This window comes from Arvicanthis niloticus, chromosome 24 (genome assembly GCF_011762505.2).
Source record: "Arvicanthis niloticus isolate mArvNil1 chromosome 24, mArvNil1.pat.X, whole genome shotgun sequence".
NCBI classification, from domain to species: domain Eukaryota; kingdom Metazoa; phylum Chordata; class Mammalia; order Rodentia; family Muridae; genus Arvicanthis; species Arvicanthis niloticus.
The window spans coordinates 29,425,911-29,445,704 of NC_133432.1; the positions used below are offsets into that span (position 1 = coordinate 29,425,911).

Consider the following 19,794-nt stretch of genomic DNA (forward strand, 5'->3'; position numbering starts at 1 on the left):
GTTGAGCGGGAGAGAGCCATTATTGGAATTTCACGTCTTGTGTTAATGACCGTCTAAAGAGAGAATGTTAACATCTATGACTATTATCATAGACTTTTATCATAGTCTGCTGCTGTATGGGTCACTCCATTCTATTGCCATTAATGGGCCCGTGTCTCCTGTAGACCACAGCTCTCTTGCTTCAAGATGGTGACAAATATTCACAGAGAAACTAGCTGTACTATACTTGTAACACTCTCCCCTTCTGTCATGGGACAACATCTTCACTTATTTTAATAGAAAATATTTCATTTCTATATATACTACATCTTATATTTTTTAATAGTCCTGGGTTGATGAACATCAACATTGATCACATATTTTTGTTTTGTGAACAATACCATAATGAACACAAGACTGAAGGTCTTAAACCAGGCATGGATGGTGGTACCTAATGGATGGTGGTACCTGCCTGTATCCTAACACTTGGGGAGGGGAGGCAGACCCAGAGGGTAACATTCTCTACATACGGAGCTCTATCTGCCTTCTTAATTCTATTCTGCCTTTTGTTCCGCTGGTGTTTGTCTCTTTTTATGCTGAGTCCAGACTATTTGAACTATTTTATCTTTGGAGTATGTTTTGGAGGCATGTATTAGAATGACTCTAAGTTTTTTCTTTTTGTTTAAAGTTGCTTTCACAGTTTTAGATCTTATGATTGTTTAGGACAGTATTTTTTTTTTCAGTTTTGCGAACAATATGATTGGTATTGAAATGGGAATTTCATTAAATCTGTAAATCACCTTGATTAGTTGGAGATACTCACAGTTTTCTTTTAATCCACGAATGTGGTCAATTCTCAGCACCCACATCAGATGGTTCACAATTGCCTGTAAACTCCCTCTGAGAGCAAGTACCCGACTCCCTCCTCTGGCCTCCACGATCGTCTACACACAGAGCACACACAAACATAAATGATTTTAAAAAATTTTTAAATACTGTATAGCTATTGCAGATTGGATTCTGAATTTAGTTCTTAGCAAGCATATAATTTCAGATTTGGGTGTTTTTGCTTTGTATTCTGTACCTTTGGTGAACTAATTCAACTATTCCAACTGTTTTTATTTTTATTTATATTTTTTTAATTTTTTGTTTCTCTTCTGTGTAAAAAATCACTTAACCTACAAAAAAGGACAATTTTGAAGTTACCCTTCCGGTCTTGATTGCTTTTATTTATTTCTCTTACTCTACTATTGTGTCTTCCATTTCTGTACTCATATTGAAGATGAGGGTTGAAAAGTGCATCTTTGTCTTGTTTGAGAACTTAGAGGAAATAAATTCTGGTTTTCCTCATCATTGATCCATGGACTGTGGGTTTGTTCTGTGTCACTGCTATAGTATAGAAATATAGACTTTCTGCTAACTATTGAGTTTCGTGAAGATAGGATGTTGACTTTCCTCATGTCTTTCTTATGCATGGATGGCGGTGCTCACACGGCTTCTCATTCTTCATTCTGTTGATAGGGTGATGCTGTGAATTTCCATAACATGAAAATTGTATCCCTGGAACAAATGACAGAGAACCATGGTTTAGGGGCTGGAAGAAATGGCTAAATGGTTAAAAGCACTTGTTTGTTCTTGCAGAGGACCCGGATTCGATTTCTCGCACATACACTGTGGCTCACAACCACCCATAACTCCAGTTCCAAGGAATCCAATGTCATCTTCTGACCTCCAAGGGCACTAGGCACACACATGATACACAGATGTACATGTAGGAAAAACACTCCTAAGATAAATAAATCAAAAATAGAATCATTGTTTATAATCTTTATATATTCCTTCCGTTCTACTTAATTTTCTGTCTTGTTGAGAACTAAGGTCTTATTAGTCTGTAGTTTGCTGTGTCCACACCAGCTTTTTAAATCACTATAGTGTCAGTCTGTAAGGCTACAGCTGATTTGTCTTACTTTTCTATTGCTATGAGGAGACTCCATGATCAAGTTCACTTAAAAAACAAAGCATATGATTTTGGGCTTCCTTATTTATAGTTTCCAAGGGTAAGTCTGTAACCATCGTGGCAGGGGGCATAGTAGCAAGCATGCAGGCAGGAATGGCACTAGAGCAGTAGCTAAACGCTTATATCTTGTCCAAAAGTGGGAGAGAGAGGGGAAAGATCGGAAGGGGGAGAGGGAGGGTGGGAGACAGAGAGAGAGGGGGAGGGAGAGAGGGAGAGAGAGAGAGAGAGAGAGAGAGAGAGAGAGAGAGAGAGAGAGAGAGAGAGAGAGAGAGAGAGAGAGAGAACGAGAACTGGGCCCGCCACAGGCTTTAGAAACCTGAAAGCCGGGCTGGAGAGATGGCTCAGTGGTTAAGAGCACTGGCTGCTCTTCCAGAGGTTCAATTCCCAGCAACCACATGGTGGCTCAAAACCATCTGTAATGGGATCTGATGCCACCTTCTGGTGTGTCTGAAGACAGAGACAGTATACCCATGTGCATGAAATAAATATATAAATAAATCTTTAAAAAAAGAAAAGAAACCTGAAAGCCCACCTGTAGTGACACATTTCCTCCAACAAGGCCACACCTCCTAGTTCTTCCCAAACAGTTCCAACAACTGGAAGCTAAATATTCAAATACATGAGCGTATGGGAGTGTGGGTGTCATTCTCATTCAAACCACCACACTACTTCAATGGTGTTTTATAAATTAGTATAGGTTTTTCTCTAGTATATTTTAGTATTTTGGCCATGGAATTTTGTTTGTTTGACTCTAATATGACTCAAAATTATTCCTGGCCCAGTCTTATAGGAGTTCTTCAGCATCCTCAGTCTGGACATATGCATCTTCTTATACATAAAATTCTTACATTGAATTTCTGTGTTGATGTCCCTTTTCCTTCTGGAACACCATGATGAAACGCTTGCTTTCTCCACAGTACATGTCCATCAACAGCCTTATCATTCTTTATATTTCTTTCAGTTTTGTAAACCTGAATGGGTTATTTTTAAATTGCCTGAAATTCCTTCTCCTGACTGAGAAGTTCTGTGGTTGCATCCATCAAGATAATGCATTCTTCTATTATCTCATGAATTGAGACCTCTACTTCCAAAACTTCTGGCTAGTCCTCATTGTGGTCACTATCTACCTTCTCCATTTCTCTTAAAGATCATGAGTTATCATTCCAATTGTCTTACTAGGGTTTCACTGCTGTAAACAGACACCATGACCAAGGCTACTCTTTTTTTTTCCCAATTTTTTTATTGGATAAAAAAATTGAATGTAAATATTTATTTACATTTCAAATGTTATCCACTTTTCCGGTTTCCCCTCTGGAAACCTCCTATCCCATTTTCCCTCCCTCTGCTTCTATGAGGGTGCTCACCTATCCACCCACCTACTCCTGCCTCTCTGCCCTGGCATTCCCCTACACTGGGGCATGGAGCCTTCCCAAGACCAAAGGCCTCTCCTTCCATTGATGTCTGACAAGGCCATCCTCTGCTACATATGTGGCTGGAGCCATGGGACACTTCATGTGTAATCTTTGATTGGTGGTTTAGTTTCTGGGAGCTCTTGGGGGTCTGGTTGGCTGATATTGTTGTTATACCCAAGATACAATTTACAGACCACATGAAGCTCAAGAAGAAGGAAGACCAAAGTATGGATGCTTTAGTCCTTCTTAGAAGGGGAAACAAAATACTCATGGCAGGAAATATAGAGACAAAGTATGGAACAAAGACTGAAGGAAAGGCCATCCAGAAACTGCCCCACCTGGAGCTCCATCCCACATATAGACACTAAACCCAGACACTATTGCAGATGCCAATATGCAATATGTCAGTGCATGCTGACAGGAGCCTGATATTGTTGTCTCCTGAGAGGCTCTTTCAGAGCCTGGAAAATAAAGAGGCTGATGCTCACAGCCAACCATTGGACTGAGCATGGGGTCTTCAATGGAGGAGTTAAGAGAAAGGACTGAAGGGGTTTGCAACCCATAGGAAGAACAACAATATCAAGGTATCTCTTATAAGGACAACATTTAATTGAGGCTGGCTCACAGGTTCAGAGGTTCAGTCCATTATCACTAAGGTAGGATCATGGCAGCATCCAGGCAGGCATGGTGCAGAAGTAGCTGAGAGTTCTACATCTTCATCTGAAGGTTGCTAGCAGAATACTCGATTCTAGGCAGCTAGGATGAAGCCCATGCCCACAGTGATGCACCTATTCCAACAGGGCCACACCTTCTAATAGTGCCACTCCCTGGGCCGAGCATATACAAACCATCGCACCAATGTCTCTTGTTTTGGATTTTTTGCTTGCTTGTTTGTTTTGTTTTGTTTTTCTTCATTTCTGTTTCTTCCAGGTTTTGTTACTTCATTGCATTGGATTGTATTATACAATTCAATCCCACAGACGAGTGATACCTCAGCAAGTGAAGACTGTGATGTAAACCCTCTCTAACGCAAGTTCTAATTCACCCATTGTGGCAAAGACCCTAAAAATAGGACTGTTGTCTCTTGTCCATAAACCTGACCTAACACTTTGGTACAAATATTTTATTATTTCCCATTTACAGGGCACTGTTTCACCAAACCTGAGTTGATCTCCAAGTTGGAAGAAGGATTTGAACCTTGGGGTGTTGCAGAGGCCACAGAGCAGTGCCGACCAGGTTAGTCAACACTGTTGGGCAAGAGTCAGCAAGGAGGAGTTCCTCACCCGTCAGTCATGTTTCAATGTTTTCACCAACTTTTAGCAAAGCCAGCTCTAGACAGGGTGGGCTCGTGAGTCAGACACTCATTTTATAAACTTTCTAAATTGGGGTCTCTTGTCTAACGCGTTCCCTGTTTTGGTTTGGTGGTGGTTGTTGAAGATACCTTGAGGGCAGTGGTGGCGCACACCTTTAATCCCAGCACTTGGGAGGCAGAGGCAGGCGGATTTCTGAGTTCAAGGCCAGCCTGGTCTACAGAGTGAGTTCCAGGACAGCCAAGGCTAACAGAGAAACCCTGTCTCGAAAAACCAAAAAAAGTAAAAGAAAAGAAGATACCTTGCTTTTGCCTCTCTACTGCTCTGTGGGACTTCTCGTGCTTTCCCTATTTTTCTATTTTCTTGTTTTGAAGCGCTAAGGATGAAACCCAGGGCTTTAGATATTCTAAAAGAGCGCTCTGGCAGCTGAGTTACACCCCACCCCACCCCCACCCCACCCCTCACTTGTCTTTTCCTCCTTTTCATAGACTAATTTTTATTAGGCGTTCATCGACTTTTTCTTTTATACTTATTTATTTATTTGGTTCTTTCTCCTTGATCGTCGCACAGGTTGTTGTCTTTGTAATTGTTTGGGTGGCAATAATGATTACACAAATGTATCATCTTTTTTTTAGCAAGAGGAGAGGACAGAACAGGAGTTATATTTTAAGAGCATCCAGTGAGCCAGCATCCAGTGAGTTACTTACGTATCAACTAAGCACTGCATCATGGTTGGGAGAGCTACCTTTTTGTCATCAACATAGGCCACGGTCACAATTGTTTGTGGCCAAGCCTGTGTGTGATTTTCTTAATTAGTGATTGATTTGGGGAGGCCTCGGCCTACTGTGTGGGGTGCCACCCCTGGGCAGGTGGCTGTAGCTGCTCTGATAGAGCAGGTTGAGCAAGCCATGTGGAGCAAGTGCTCCCCCACAGTCTATGCTTCAGATCGGGCCTCCAGGTTCCTGCTTTGATTTCCTGTCCTGGTTTCCATCAGTGATGGAGTGTGAGCAAGATGTGTAGAGCAAACAAACCCCTCCCTCCACAGGCTGCTCTTGCTTATGGTGTTTTATCCCAGCAATAAAAACCGGTGACCTTGGTTAACTTAGATATACAAATGTGAAAAACAGTGGCCTACCATTTTAAAGTTTTAAGATACAGTTATCATTGCAGTTACCTGTGGAATTTTTAAGAAAACAAGAAAAGAATGAATCAGCGGTTCAGGAAGAAAGTGACAGTCAGAAGGTTTTACTAATTTGGGAATGGGAAGACCAGCATGTAACAAAGAAGAGAATATATTCTGAGAGAGACAACAAACCCTTCTGATTAGGCAGATGTTGTGGGGATAGCTGAAAGACAGAAAAACATAAAGGCAAAGTAGACAAACATGGGAGACACTCAGGTCCAACCTCAGCCCCTGAGAGCAAGGGAAACCTAAAGCCACACCCACAGTCTGGCCTGGAGATTACAGGGAGCCCTGTTGCTGGTGGATCCACATTCCTCCACTAGTGAGTTCTGTGACCACTCCATCCCTTGAGGTGGTTTTGTCTGACTTTTTTTTTTTTTTACTGCAGACTATCGTGGGTGGAGAAGTCCTTTGCATTTCTCCATATTTCTTGGGATGCTAGAAACAGCTGCCACCTTTAGAGTGGTCCTGTTATTTTAGACTGGGCTGTTTGTTCTTGGAGCCTAAAAGTTGGAAATAATCACAAAACGAGGAGGTGCTGAACACACTTGCAGGGTTTCTATGCAGGAAAAGACACAGTTGTATTGGTTAGCAGGGTCTGGTGCCAAATCACTGAGACGCGTAAGACAGAGTGAATTCAGAGGGTAGAGAGTGTCTGCTGGTCTTTCTCCCTGTGCTAGGCTGAGCCCCCAATCATTTCTGGATTTCCTCAGAGAATAATAGCAAGACTCAAACTGCAATCAGCAGGCTTTAGACTTCCACAGTCCAAAGGCTCAGTCAGACTCAAGTAGACATCACCTTCCCTCCATGCACAAAATAACCTCTGGAGCAAGTGGGATCCTGTCTGGCACACGTACCACGAAGTTTGCTGAGGTTATCAGTGACTCTTTTTATGAAAACAGGAAAATTTCAAAATGAAATGCAGCCCTGTCACTTACAACATAAGGGCCCAGCTCTTTGTCAGCACCCAGAACCCAGCATCCAGTACCCAACATGCAGCACCCAGTACCATCTGATAAGGTGATAAAGACCCCCGGTGATATTAGACTCCAGGCAGAACTTTAGCCTCCACCCTTGCTGCTGAAGGCAACATTAGATTCAAAGCTTCACCAGTTCCTTCTATGACCTATTTTATTTTTGCTGGGTAATTAATATTACTGTTTACATTCATTTTCTCAGTCTTCTATTTTATTTTCAGACTCCTTGTACCTCTATTTTTATGTGTTTTGTTCTTACGATGCAAGTTCTTTTTAACTTATATTTTTATATTATAATATAATGCTATATATTTTATATATAATTGATATAATAAAATAATATAAATATACATAAACTTATAAATACTAACTTATATTAAGTTCTAAATTAACTGCTTTTAACTTATATGCTTTCTCCCATACATGCTTTTTGGGGGGACCTGCATTTTCTTTTACTTCATTTTATTTTTGAGACATGCCACTCTATGGTGGCCCTGGCTTCCCTGGTCTCACTATGCAGACCAGGCTGCCCTTAGACTCACAGAGTTCTGCCTACCTCTGCCTCCCCAGTGGGTGCTGGGATTAAAGGCATGTGCCACCATGCCTGGCCTTTCCCTGTGTTATTTAACTTCCATTCTCTCTTGTATCCCTTTCTCTCCCTCCTTCCTTTAGTTCATTCTTTCATTATTCATTTAACTTTATTCGCCACTGTTTATTGCCTGTTCTTCCCATGGGCATGGAGAGGCTGGCAGTTGTCTTATGTTCTATGCCTGTATCTGGGTTGTTTACGTGCTGGTATTCAGTTTGTGTGTGTGATCTCCTTAATGTGCTCTCGAATTGAGTTTCCAAGAATTATTGTGGAAGTTTGCATCTGTGGCCATAAGGAAAATTGTCCTATCATTTTCTTATCTCTTTACCAGGTTTGGGTATTAGGACAGGGTCTGAGTCTCAGGATGAGTTGGGTGTTGTGTGTTGCAGTAAAACTCCAACCCCAATAAGCCCATACAAACAGCACACAACTCAGATGCAATATTTATAAGCTGCACACCTAGATTGGGCAGATTTACCACTGCACCACTCTATCCCCAGCTACGAGATCCCTTGTTACCTGTGGCTTTTCTGGGTCACATGGTTCTGCTCCATCTTCCTCTGTCTCCCAGTCTCCTTGTCTCCTCTCCTCCTTCCTCTCTTCCCCTTCTCTAAAACCTCTCCACTGCCCAATCACAGGCTCTAGGCTTTATTTATTTGATCAGTTAAAATGGGGAGATGTTCACATGAAATCACCTGAGTACAGGATCCACTCCTGTCAGGGCAGCCCCTCTTGAGGAAGTAAAATTAACATCAAAATACAAACAGCACCAGAGCAATCCACAACAGCAGTGTTCCTCTTCCTTTACAGAAAAGGGTGAGGAAAGCACTGTTGTCAGATCTTCTTTAAAGAGATGGGAGAACTCCACACTGAATCCATCTGATTCTGAACTTCTCTTGATTGGATTTTTCACTACTGTTTCAATCTTTTTAAAAGAAATGTATTACACTTACAGTTATGGGCTTTTGATCAGGTTTATAGTAGTAGAAATAAAATACTTCCTGTGAAGCAAGCCTCATATCCAGGCAAAAACATGGCTGGTTATCCCCTTAACCCATCACTACCACTGTTTTGCCTGTAGGCACATCTCATCAGGAAGGTCGGTATTGTAATATGCAGGGTCTAGCACTGAGTGAGACTCTGATGCCTTTCCTCCCCTGGAATCCTGAATAACATTTTCTGGCACTGTGTAAGCTCCCCAACAGAGACAGAGATTCCTACCCAGCTAAGGTTGATCTCTGTATGTCCACATCTACAGTGAATAGCGTCTCCAGTAGCAGGGTCCTACCAGCTAGTTATAGTGTGCAACCAAGGGTCAAGTCAACAGGTTGTGTTGCTTGGGGTGCCTCTGGGGACTCAGTGAGCAATAACTCATAGGGAGGTATCCCATGCCTTGCACTGAGGTTTTCATTTGATAAATCAAGACCTGTGTGTGTGTGTGTGTGTGTGTGTGTGTGTGTGTGTGTGTGTGTGTGTCTGTCTGTCTGTCTCTGTGTGTGTATGTGTGTCTACTTAATATTTTAAGACAGACAGACAGACAGACAGACACACACACACACAGCCTATGTTCTGCTATCTCCCATTTTCCTTCACAGTATCCTCTGCAGAGCTAGCTTATTGGTCATAAATTTCTTTAATCTTCTTCTCGGGGTTGACAGTTGATATTTCAGAGCCTTTCAGGGCTTGGAATACATCTTTCCAGGCACTTCTGACATTTAAAGTTTCTATGACACAATACTGCATTGGTCTGCATTTATGCCTGATTTGACCTTTCTCTCTTGTAGCTTCCACATCCTTTCTCTGCATTTTAGTACTTTAACTATGATATGCTGTAGGGAGCTGAGTTTCTTTTCAGGTCCAATTTATTTGGTATTCTGTAGGCCTCTTGTGCCTGGATAGTTGTATCTTTTTCTAGATTTTTGGGACATTTCTTTTATGATTTTATATGTATGCCTTTGTTGTGATATCTTTCTTTTTTATAGCCATAATTCAAAGATTAGGTATTTTTATGGTGTCCCAAACACTCTCATGTTCTGTTCATAGTTTTTAATGTATCATTGACTTTTATTGGGTAATATAATTCCCTCCCTTGTCTTCTAGCCTGGACACTGTTTTCCACATGATCCATTCTTTTGAGGAGGCTTTCCACTGAAGTTTTCATTTGGCTTGTTGAGATTTTAATTTCTAGTGTTTGATACAGTTTGGATTTTCTTCAGAAATTCTGTCTCTGTTGAATTCTATTTTCAAGTCTTAGATTGACTTCTTCATTCCATTCAGCTCTGGTTTTGTTTTCTTGGAATATATTCATACCTTATTTGAGTTGTTTGAACATAGTTAAGATCGTTCCTTTGAATTTGTTGCCTGAGAATTTTTCCAGATCATTCCATTGGGGTCATGATTGTAGGGTTAGCAATTGAGGGAGAGCAAGTTGTCATGATTTTCATGTTACATTTGTTTCTGTGCAAGCCTGGCCTGAAGTAACTTGTTTTTTGAGTTTTTCTTTCTTTCTTTCTTTCTTTCTTTTTTTTTTTTTTTTTTTTTTTTTTTTTTGCTCAAATCCCTTTCTTTTTCAATGGAGGTGTAAGCACTGTTCAGAAAGGACTAATATGTAAGAGGGTTGGGACCTTATTTTCTCTGTAGGGTTAGTATTGAGGCCTACAGGTTCTGTCCTTAGCAGTCTCTTTAGAGTACTTTACTGTCTGTGCTAACAGTCATGCAGTGATCAGCGCAGTCCTTGCTGGCCCTCTCTTTCACAACGTCCTGGTATCTCTCAATGCCCAAATGTCCTACTTTGAGTAGGCTGTGATTAACTGGTGGATTGGGGGCACATGATTCTAGGGAATCTAGATGCGCAGTTTTACGGCCTGTAGGATAAGGAGAGTGGCTCTACTTAGCTGCATTGGGAAGTGAGATCCTAGAGGAGCCTGAAAAGCTGTGGAAACAGAGGACTGACTGGGGGCATTGGGATGCAGCATCCCAGAGAAGGGTGGTCTGGCAGCCACCATTGAGGAGCAAGATTCTGAAATAACCAGATATAAAGTCTGCTGCCTGGCAGCACACAGAAGTATGATCTTGGAAGAGGCAGGTATCCTATGAGATGAAGAAGAATGGGTCCTACCCGGAGGAACAAAGAAGCAGTATTTCAGAGGAGTCTAATGACCTATGATGTGTGAAGGTGTGGATCCTACCTCTCAATTCTTTATTTTAACATACAGCAACATTCACTCTTCTACTTAGTGTATATAACCATCATTACCACAATCAGGATATAGAAAAGATTTTATGCACTCCCAGATACATTTTTATTTAAAAAATGACACAATTTCTCAGACTGATAGTCAAACTCTATAAATAGCTATGAATGTCAAATGTAAATTTTTAATGTTTACTCTTTTTTTTTAAATTTTTTAATTTTTTATTAGATATTTTATTTACACTTCAGATGCCATCCCCTTTCCCCATTCCCCCACCCCTTAGAAAAGCCCTATCCCATGTCCCCTTTTCCTTTTTGCATTTATACATTGTTTTAAAATAATGTTAATTATAAGCGTTATAAGTTTGGAATTGTTCAATCAGAGGTGTAACCCACTGACCAACCTAGATATAACAGCTATCTTTGACTGGTGGAGATACATGAATATCTGCCTCCCTGTCTCCCCCCTCTTTCTCTCTTTCATCACCTAGCTTCTCCTCTCCTTCTTCTTCTCCTCTTCTTACTCCTTTTCTTCCTCTCAGTACTCCTCCTACACATCACCCTTCCTGTTAAAATGAAACTTTTCTCTCAAAATACAATTAGAGCATAATTATGCCAATTTGTACCAGTGAGGTACAAGATAGTCCTAATACCCCGTCCATCCTTTTGTTGACTAACCAGCACCTCTGTCATCTATCCTAACTAAAACATTTAGTTCTGAACCTGGCTTTAGAATGAATGTCAGCTGACGACCATCCACTCAAGTCTTTTCTCTTACTGTAAATAGCTATAAGTTTTCAACCCCATCAGAAATCCAGAATGACTGAGTTAACTATAATTGTGGGAAGCACAAAGCATAGCTTCTAAAACTTAGCCAATTTATAGAGACCTCTGAACACCTGAAAAGCCCCTATACTACTGAATATTGGAGCATCAAATCTTCAGCCTTCTGGCCCAGAATCATCTGACAGACCTTGGTGATGCAGGATTATTAAGGACTGATTACTCTGTCTAGGCATATATAATCAGTCAACTATTCTGCATGTGTGTCCTTTTCTGGACAGTAATTTGTCTGTAGATGGAGAGAGGCAATTCTTGCCTAGTGGCTGTTACCACACAACTGGAGTAACTCCAAGGATGCTCAATTTCTTCTTAGAATCCACGACAGGAAGCTGTCAGGAGCAGACAGGTCTCTAATCAATATGAACATTAATATATAAATATATGTAGCGTCAGTTCTATGGACTTCTGATGTTTTGAAAACCAACTATCCATGTAAGGTAACCTGGACTGTTGTCTGTTCACTCCTCTCAGCTATTTCTAAATAAAATATGGAAAACACCCTAACAATAAACTCAAAGCCATGAATTTGCTATAGTCCCTTAACTCATAGGTTAACCGTCCCAAATCAGTTAAAAAAGTTAAAAAAGGGCTGGGTCTAGGCATTCTATTCCTAAATGTGTTATACAGGCACAATGCCCATGAGCGTATCAATATTCATCTCATTTTTATATTAATAAGAGGCTCGTACCAATGAAAACCTTAAATTTGAGGTCAAAGTAAATTTTGTACCATTTAAGAAATTATAACTTCATCTTGATAATAATTATACAGATTTCTACCAATAGGTTATGGCTGTGCAATAAGTCCTAGCTAATCCCCCCTGTTCCAACAAAACCACTACTTGTCCCTAGAAAGACAGACCATTATTAACCACATTAGTCCCCAAGCTCAGGGAATAGGGGCGCTGACTCTTCTTTAACTTCTTCAAGCTGATTAAGGGCGTTGAGATTTTAGCAGAGGGGTGGGGGGAAGAGTAAGTTGATAAGCCTCTGATGCTGTGTCTTCACTGAATCCAGATGGAATTCCAGGACATCAGAGGTTTGGGCAGGTCTGCTCAGTATGCTTGCTTGATGAGTAGATACACCAAGGCTGTGTATTCTGCAATATACAATTCTCAGAACAAGTTTTAGTATCAAGAGAAAAAAAAATTTCCCACCCCCAGGGGGCTAACATTTTTTTTTAAAGATGTTAGTTCTGACGACTTTTTTTTTCCCGCTTGTTAAAATTGGTTGTAGTATTTACGTTTCAGATTTTATCCCCTTAGCCTACTTCCTCCCACCACCCAGAAACCTCCCATCCCATCCCCCTCCTCATGCTTCTATGAGGCAGTGACCACACCTACCCCCCCTCACTATCCCCTCCCTGCCCTCACATTCCCCCCACCCCCCACTGTGTGTTCATTTTTTTTATGGGACCAAGAAACTCCTCTCCCACCTATGTCCAACAAGGCCATCCTCCCCTACATATACCTCTGGAGTCTTGGGTCCCTCCCTATGTGTTCCCAGGCTGGTGGTTTAGACCCTGGGGGGCTCTGGTTGTTTGGTATTGTTGCTTTCCACCTGGGGTCAATAACCCTTTCTGCTCTTTCAGTCCTCTCACTAAGTTCTCCATTGGGAAACCCCTGATCATATCAGTGGTTAATTGTGAACATTGTCCTCTGAGTGTGTTAGTCTTTGGCTGACCTCTAAGGAGACAGCTATATCATGTTCCTCACATTATGCACTTCCAGCCATCCACAACAGTGTTTAGATTAGGTGGCTGTACATGGGTTGAATATCCAGGTGGAATGGTCTCCTGATGGCCCCTCCTTCAGTTTCTGTTCCATGTTTTGTTTCTCTATTTGCTCCCTTGAGCATTTTTGTTTCTCGTTCTAAGTAGAACTGAGGCATCCCCTCTTGGTCTTCCTTCTTCATGAGCTTCATGTGGTCTGTGGGTTGAGTCTTCGCTAATCCAAGCTTTTGGGCTAACATCCGTGGAGATATGTTTGTGTAACTATCTTCTTTTGGGGTTTTTGGAAGATTACTTTCTTGCTTTTTCTAGGTTGTAGTTTCCCTCCTTGTGTTGGAGTTTTCCACCAATTATTCTTTGAAGTGCTGGATTTGTGTTGAGATACTGTGTAAATTTGGATTTGTCATGGAATATTTTGGTTTCTCCATCAATAATGATTGAGAGTTTTGCTGGGTATAGTAGTCTGGGCTGGCATTTGTGTTCTCTTAGGGTCTGTATGATATCAGTCCAGGATCTTCTGGCTTTTATGGTCTCTGGTGAGAAGTCTGGTGTAATCCTTATAGGTCTGCCTTTATATGTTACTTTGCCTTTTTCCCTTACTGCTTTGAGTATTTTTTCTTTGTTTTGTACATTTGATGTTTTGACTATTATATGGCGGGAAGTATTTCTTTTCTGGTCTAAACTATTTGGAGTTCTGTAAGCTTCTTGTATATTTATGGACGTCTCTTTCTTTAGGTTAGGGAAGTTTTCCTCTATAATTTTGTTGAGGATATTTACTGGTCCTTTTAGTTGGGAATCTTCCCCCTCATCTATACCTATTATCCTTAGGTTTGGCCTTCTCATTATGTCTTGGATTTCTTGTATATTTTGGGTTAGTAGCTTTTTGTATTTTGCATTTTCTTTGACAGTTGTGTCAATGTTTTCCATGGTATCTTCTGCACATGAGATTCTCTCTTCCATCTCTTGTATTCTGTTGGTGATACTTGTGTGTATGACTCCTGATCTTTTTTTTTTAGATTTTCTATCTCCAGGGTAGTCTCCCTTTGTGATTTCTTTATTGTTTCTACTTCCATTTTTAGATCCTGCATGGTTCTGTTTAATTCCTTTTCCCGTTTGGTTGCATTTTCTTGCAATTCCTTAAGGGATTTTTGTGTTTCCTCTTTAAGGGTTTCTATCTGTCTACCAGTGCTCTCCTTAAGTTCTTTGAGAGTGTTATTTATGTCTTTCTTAAAGCCCTCTATCATCATCATGAGAAGTGATTTTAATTCTGATTCCTGCTTTTCTGGTGTGATGGGGTGTTCAGGGCTTGCTCTGATGGGGGAGCTGGGTTCTGATGATGCCATGTAACTTTGGTTTCTGTTGCTTACGTTCTTGCTCTTGCCTTTTGCCATCTGGTTAACTTTAGTGCTGCCTGCACTTGCTGTCTCTGACTGAAGCCTGTCTTTCTAGTTATCTAGCTTGTGTCTGATCTCCTAGAGGTCCAGATGTCTCTGTGATCTTTTCCAGCTGCACTGATTACAGTGGTACCTCTAGGATGCCTCAGGATATGGTGCCTCCAAGGTAGTAGTCCAGCTAGGTGTCTGCTGTTCTGGGTGCAGTGTCTCCTCTAGAATATCTCAGGATATGTTGTCTGAAGCTCTGAGTTCATTTGTTCTTCTGTGGCTCTGGATTGAGTGGACCTTCCAGTATGTCTCAGGTGGAATCCGGGGTCCACACAACAGCAGACCTGGCAGAGGTCTGATCCAGGCCTCAGATCTGAGAACTAGTTTCTAAGACACTGTCCAAGTTAGAGCACCTGGGATCCCTGCTTCCTCTGGGTTCTTGGAGGTTGGGGACAGAGCTGCCACCCAAGATCTGCTCAGTACTCTGGCCCAGACCGGAAGGAACCAGTGTTCCGGGCCAGGAGTGGGGAGTGACTTCCTGGGTCCTTTTAGTTCCCAGTTACTCCCTGTTTAGGGCGGGCCCTGCTGTCTGCTTACCTAAGATACTGCCTGAGTTCGAGAGCCTGGGATCCCTGCTTCCTCTGGGTTCTTGGATGTTGGGGGCAGAGCTGCCACCCAAGATCTGCTCAGTGCTCTGGCCCAGACCGGAAGGAACCAGTGTTCCGGGCCAGGAGTGGGGAGTGACTTCCTGGGTCCTTTTGGTTCCCAGTTACTCCCTGTTTAGGGCGGGCCCTGCTGTCTGCTTACCTAAGATACTGCCTGAGTTCGAGAGCCTGGGATCCCTGCTTCCTCTGGGTTCTTGGATGTTGGGAACAGAGCTGCCACCCAAGATCTGCTCAGTGCTCTGGCCCAGACCGGAAGCTTAATGTTTACTCTTAAGAGCATATATCTCTTATTAAACGACCATTTTAATATCATTTTAGATGTCCATAAGTGGAGTGCCCCAGTTGAAAAAAGCCAGCAAAGTCAAGAGAAGTATTTGAGGCAAGTCAAAATCACCAAGAGAAATACATCAAATGAAGATAAGGTTGAAGTAGAAAACACATACAATGTGGACTCAAACTGTATTTCAAATATGACTATGAAGAATGAAGTCTGTTCTAGAATGTTCTTTCAGGAGCTTGTTAATCCGTTGCAAGATGCACCTTTGCCTACTGAGGCTGGTGAGAAGCAAGGTACAGAAGTACCTCATGATCTGAATGGAACTCAGGAAGCTCTCTCATATCCTGACCGTTTTACTCACCACAGCAAGAATCGGTGCTGTTTTCGGCATTTTGGACCAGACGAAGCCTTCCACACGAAAGCAATACCTGAGATGTTTTATGTTCAGGAAACCTCTAGGAAGTGCAATGACTGTGATAAACCCTTCGATGAGGTAACACTTCCTGCCCAATATATGACTCAGTTAAGAAAGCAAACTCTGGGATGGGATATATGTCATAAAATGTTCCCTAACAAGATGGGCCTCAGCAGCCATGGCGGCGTGCACATGGGAAAGAACAATTATAAACGTGATTCCGAGAAACCCGTCATATACAACTCATTATACCTTACAAAACCCCAGGAAGCACATGCAGGGAGAGAGCCCCAAGCACACGGGGAAAACTTGAAATTCTTCTGCCTGGATGCTGAGCTGCAAACAGTTGATCAAAAACTTCACAGAGAGAAACAAATTTATGAATGTAAAGTATCTGGGAAAACCTTTTGCCGGGGGTTGGAGCACATCAGCCAACAGGGATCACATGCCTGTGAGAAAGCCTGTGGGAGTAAGGAGAGTAGGGACGCTGGCTATGGCGAGTCAGCCCTCACCCAACATCAGAGACTTTATACAGAAGAGAAAGCCTGTGAGGGCGGAGACTGTAGTAAGGCTTTCCACCCTAATCCACTGCTGTCTCAATATCAGAGCGCTCGTACAGATGAACAGCAAGGTGACTGCAAAGAATTAATGAAAGTTTACTTCTACATATCAAGCCTCACTCAGCACCACAGACCTCAGACCCTTGAGAAACCTTACGGATGTAATGAATGTATGAAGACTTTCTCCCACAAGTCCCAGCTCGCTCGGCATCAGAGAACTCATACGGGGGAGAAGCCCCACGAGTGTAAAGAATGCAGTAAAGCTTTCTGTCACAAGTCACATCTTACCCGGCATCAGGGGATCCATGCACCTGAAAAACCCTACGAATGTAAAGAATGTAAGAAATCTTTCTACCTGAGGTCACAGCTCACTCAGCATCAGAGAACACACACGGGGGAGAAGCCCTTTGAGTGCAAAGAATGCCGGAAAGCCTTCTTCCGTAATTCACACCTCACTCAACATCAGAAAATTCATACAGGCGAGAAGCCACATAAGTGTAAAGAATGTGGGAATGCATTTGCCCGCAAGTCACACCTCACTCAACATCAGAAAACCCACACAGGTGAGAGGCCCTATGAATGTAAGGAGTGTGGGAAAGCCTTCTCTCGTAAGTCGCAACTGATGCAGCACGAGACAACTCACACCGGTGAGAGAGCCTATGAGTGCAAAGAATGTAGGAAGACTTTTTATCTCAAGGCGTATCTCACCCGACACCAGGTGATCCATAAATCTGAAAAGCCGTTTGAATGTAAGAAATGCGGGAAAGCTTTCTCCCGAAAGTCATACCTTGCACGACATCAGAAGACACACAAAGGCGAAAAACCCTGTCTGGGTGAGAAACTGTAGGGACGTAAATTATGAAGAAGGTTCTTAAGCTAGTTGGATTTAAGAGAGAGCTTACGCAGGTGAGAAGCCCCGCGCATGCGCATGTAGGAAAATGTGCTACTGTTACATCTCAGCCTACATCTGAAAACCCATGCCAGTAATAAACTCTACAAACGGAAAAGTATGAAAGAAAGTGTTTCGCAGGAGTCATGCCTCACTATAGGTCAGACAGCTTATACCAGTGAGAAGCTGCAGGAAGTGTAGGGATGCTAGGTTTAAGTTACACCTCATCACACGTTAGTGAATTCATACAAGTGAGAAACTCTGTGACTGTAGGATGTAGCAGAGCTGTAACACAACAGGGGTGATGTATCCAGACACAACAGGGGTGATGTATCCAGACACAACAGGGGTGATGTATCCAGACACAACAGGGGTGATGTATCCAGATACAACAAGGGATGATGTATCCAGACACAACAGGGGTGATGTATCCAGACACAACAGGGGTGATGTATCCAGACACAACAGGGGTGATGTATCCAGACACAACAGGGGTGAAGTATCCAGACACAACAGGGGTGATGTATCCAGACACAACAGGGGTGATGTATCCAGATACAACAAGGGATGATGTATCCAGACACAACAGGGGTGATGTATCCAGACACAACAGGGGTGAAGTATCCAGACACAACAGGGGTGATGTATCCAGACACAACAGGGGTGAAGTATCCAGACACAACAGGGGTGAAGTATCCAGATACAACAAGGGATGATGTATCCAGACACAAATCCTGTCAATGTAAACAATGTAGAAAACCTTTCTATCATCAAGCAACTCACGAACCACCCAAGAACTTAAAACTGACATTTAAGTTTCAACAACAAGGGAACTTTTTCAACAAAGGAGACCTCATTGTCTGACAGAAGACTCACACAGATGATAAAGCATGCTAATTTAAGGGAGCTTAGAGAACCCTGACAAGTAAGAAATCCCATGAGTGTAAACAATCCAGAGATGTTTCAAGGAGCACTTGATTTTAATCTCTGCTTCCTTAGGGCTGCTGCTTACATTTCACTCATGCTGAGACAAGGCTAGCCTGGACAGCGGAGTAATAACACCTGTCTTTTTTTTTTTTCTTGAGACCAGATTTCCCTATGTAGACCAGGCTGGCTTCAGACTCATGGAAATTCACCTGCCTCTGCTTCTGCACCCCAAATACTTTAAAGGCATATGCTACCACACCTGGCTTATAGTAAGATGTTTTTAAATAAAGAAGGTTCAGTCAGACTATATTGGACACTCTCCTTATAGGATATGGGAAACACACCAGTTTGGAACCATATATATATATATATATATATATATATATATATATATATTCTAAAAATTATTTAGTGGGATTTAGAGTTCGGCTGGATTAGTTCAGCTGGAATCAGAATACCACGAAGACAGAAGAACAGGAAGTGTACAGGGACTGTGCTGCTGTACAGGTCCATGCTAGCAGCCTCCATATGTCAGGTAGAGTCACACATCTACAGTCATTGCAGCACTCCTGACATCCTCATACCCATCCTTTCAAATTCATACAGGTAGCTGCATTGTCCCATATGCCAAAATTAATTGCAGTCAATTGATGATGCTTTCTTTGGTTGCATTCAGCAAAATAAATCTTAATCAATTTCATTTTTAGTTTGTTTATCTTTGTACGCCTGTGTGCAGTATATATTTCTTGTGTGCAAACAAGAGCATGAATGTAGCACAACATATGTCTAGAAGTCAGAGGACAACGTTGGGTGTTATCCTTTGCCTTCCACCTTGAGACAGGGTCTGTGTATGACAAACTAGTTTATCCTGCAAGCTTCTGCAGACACTCCCATGTCCACCTCCAAGTTCACCATATGTCTTAGTTAGGGTTTTGTTGCTATGAAGAGACACCATAACCAAGGCAACCCTTATAAAGAAAAACACTTAATTGGGGCTGGCTTACAGGTTCAGAGGTTTAGTCCATTATCATCATGGTGGGAAGCATAGCAGCATCCAGGCAGATATGGTGCTGGAGAAGCCGAGAGTTCTACATCTTGATCAGCAGGCAGCAAAAGGAGACTATGTGTCATACTGGGTATAGCTTGAGCATAGGGGACCTCAAAGCCCACCCCCACAGTGACACACTTCCTCCAATAAGGCCACACCTCCTAATAGTACCACTGTCTATGGGCCTATGGAGGCCAATTACGTTCAAACTACCACATTATGTGAGTGCCGAGATTACAGATGTGTGTTGTCATGCTTACCACCACGATAACAATGGACTAAATCTCTGAAACTATAAGCCAGCCCCAATTAAGTGTTTTTCTTTATAAGACTTGCCTTGGTCATGATGTCTCTTCACAGCAATAAAAGCTGTATCCAGCTTTACATGGGTTCTGGGGAT

General features: G+C 42.1%; 1 protein-coding gene across 2 annotated transcripts in view; it reads left to right on the forward strand.

Annotated features, from left to right (window-relative positions):
* Positions 1–19,046, forward strand: part of LOC143437992 (zinc finger protein OBI1-like) — a 35,905-nt gene extending 16,859 nt beyond the window's left edge. For both annotated transcript variants that reach the window (XM_076923393.1, XM_076923392.1), the window contains 2 exons: positions 4,552–4,644; positions 15,597–19,046. In XM_076923393.1, the coding sequence (XP_076779508.1) occupies positions 4,552–4,644; positions 15,597–17,377 (1,874 nt within the window). In that variant the 3' untranslated portion in view covers positions 17,378–19,046. The remainder of the gene's footprint in view (positions 1–4,551; positions 4,645–15,596) is intronic.
* Positions 19,047–19,794: the final 748 nt, after the last annotated feature.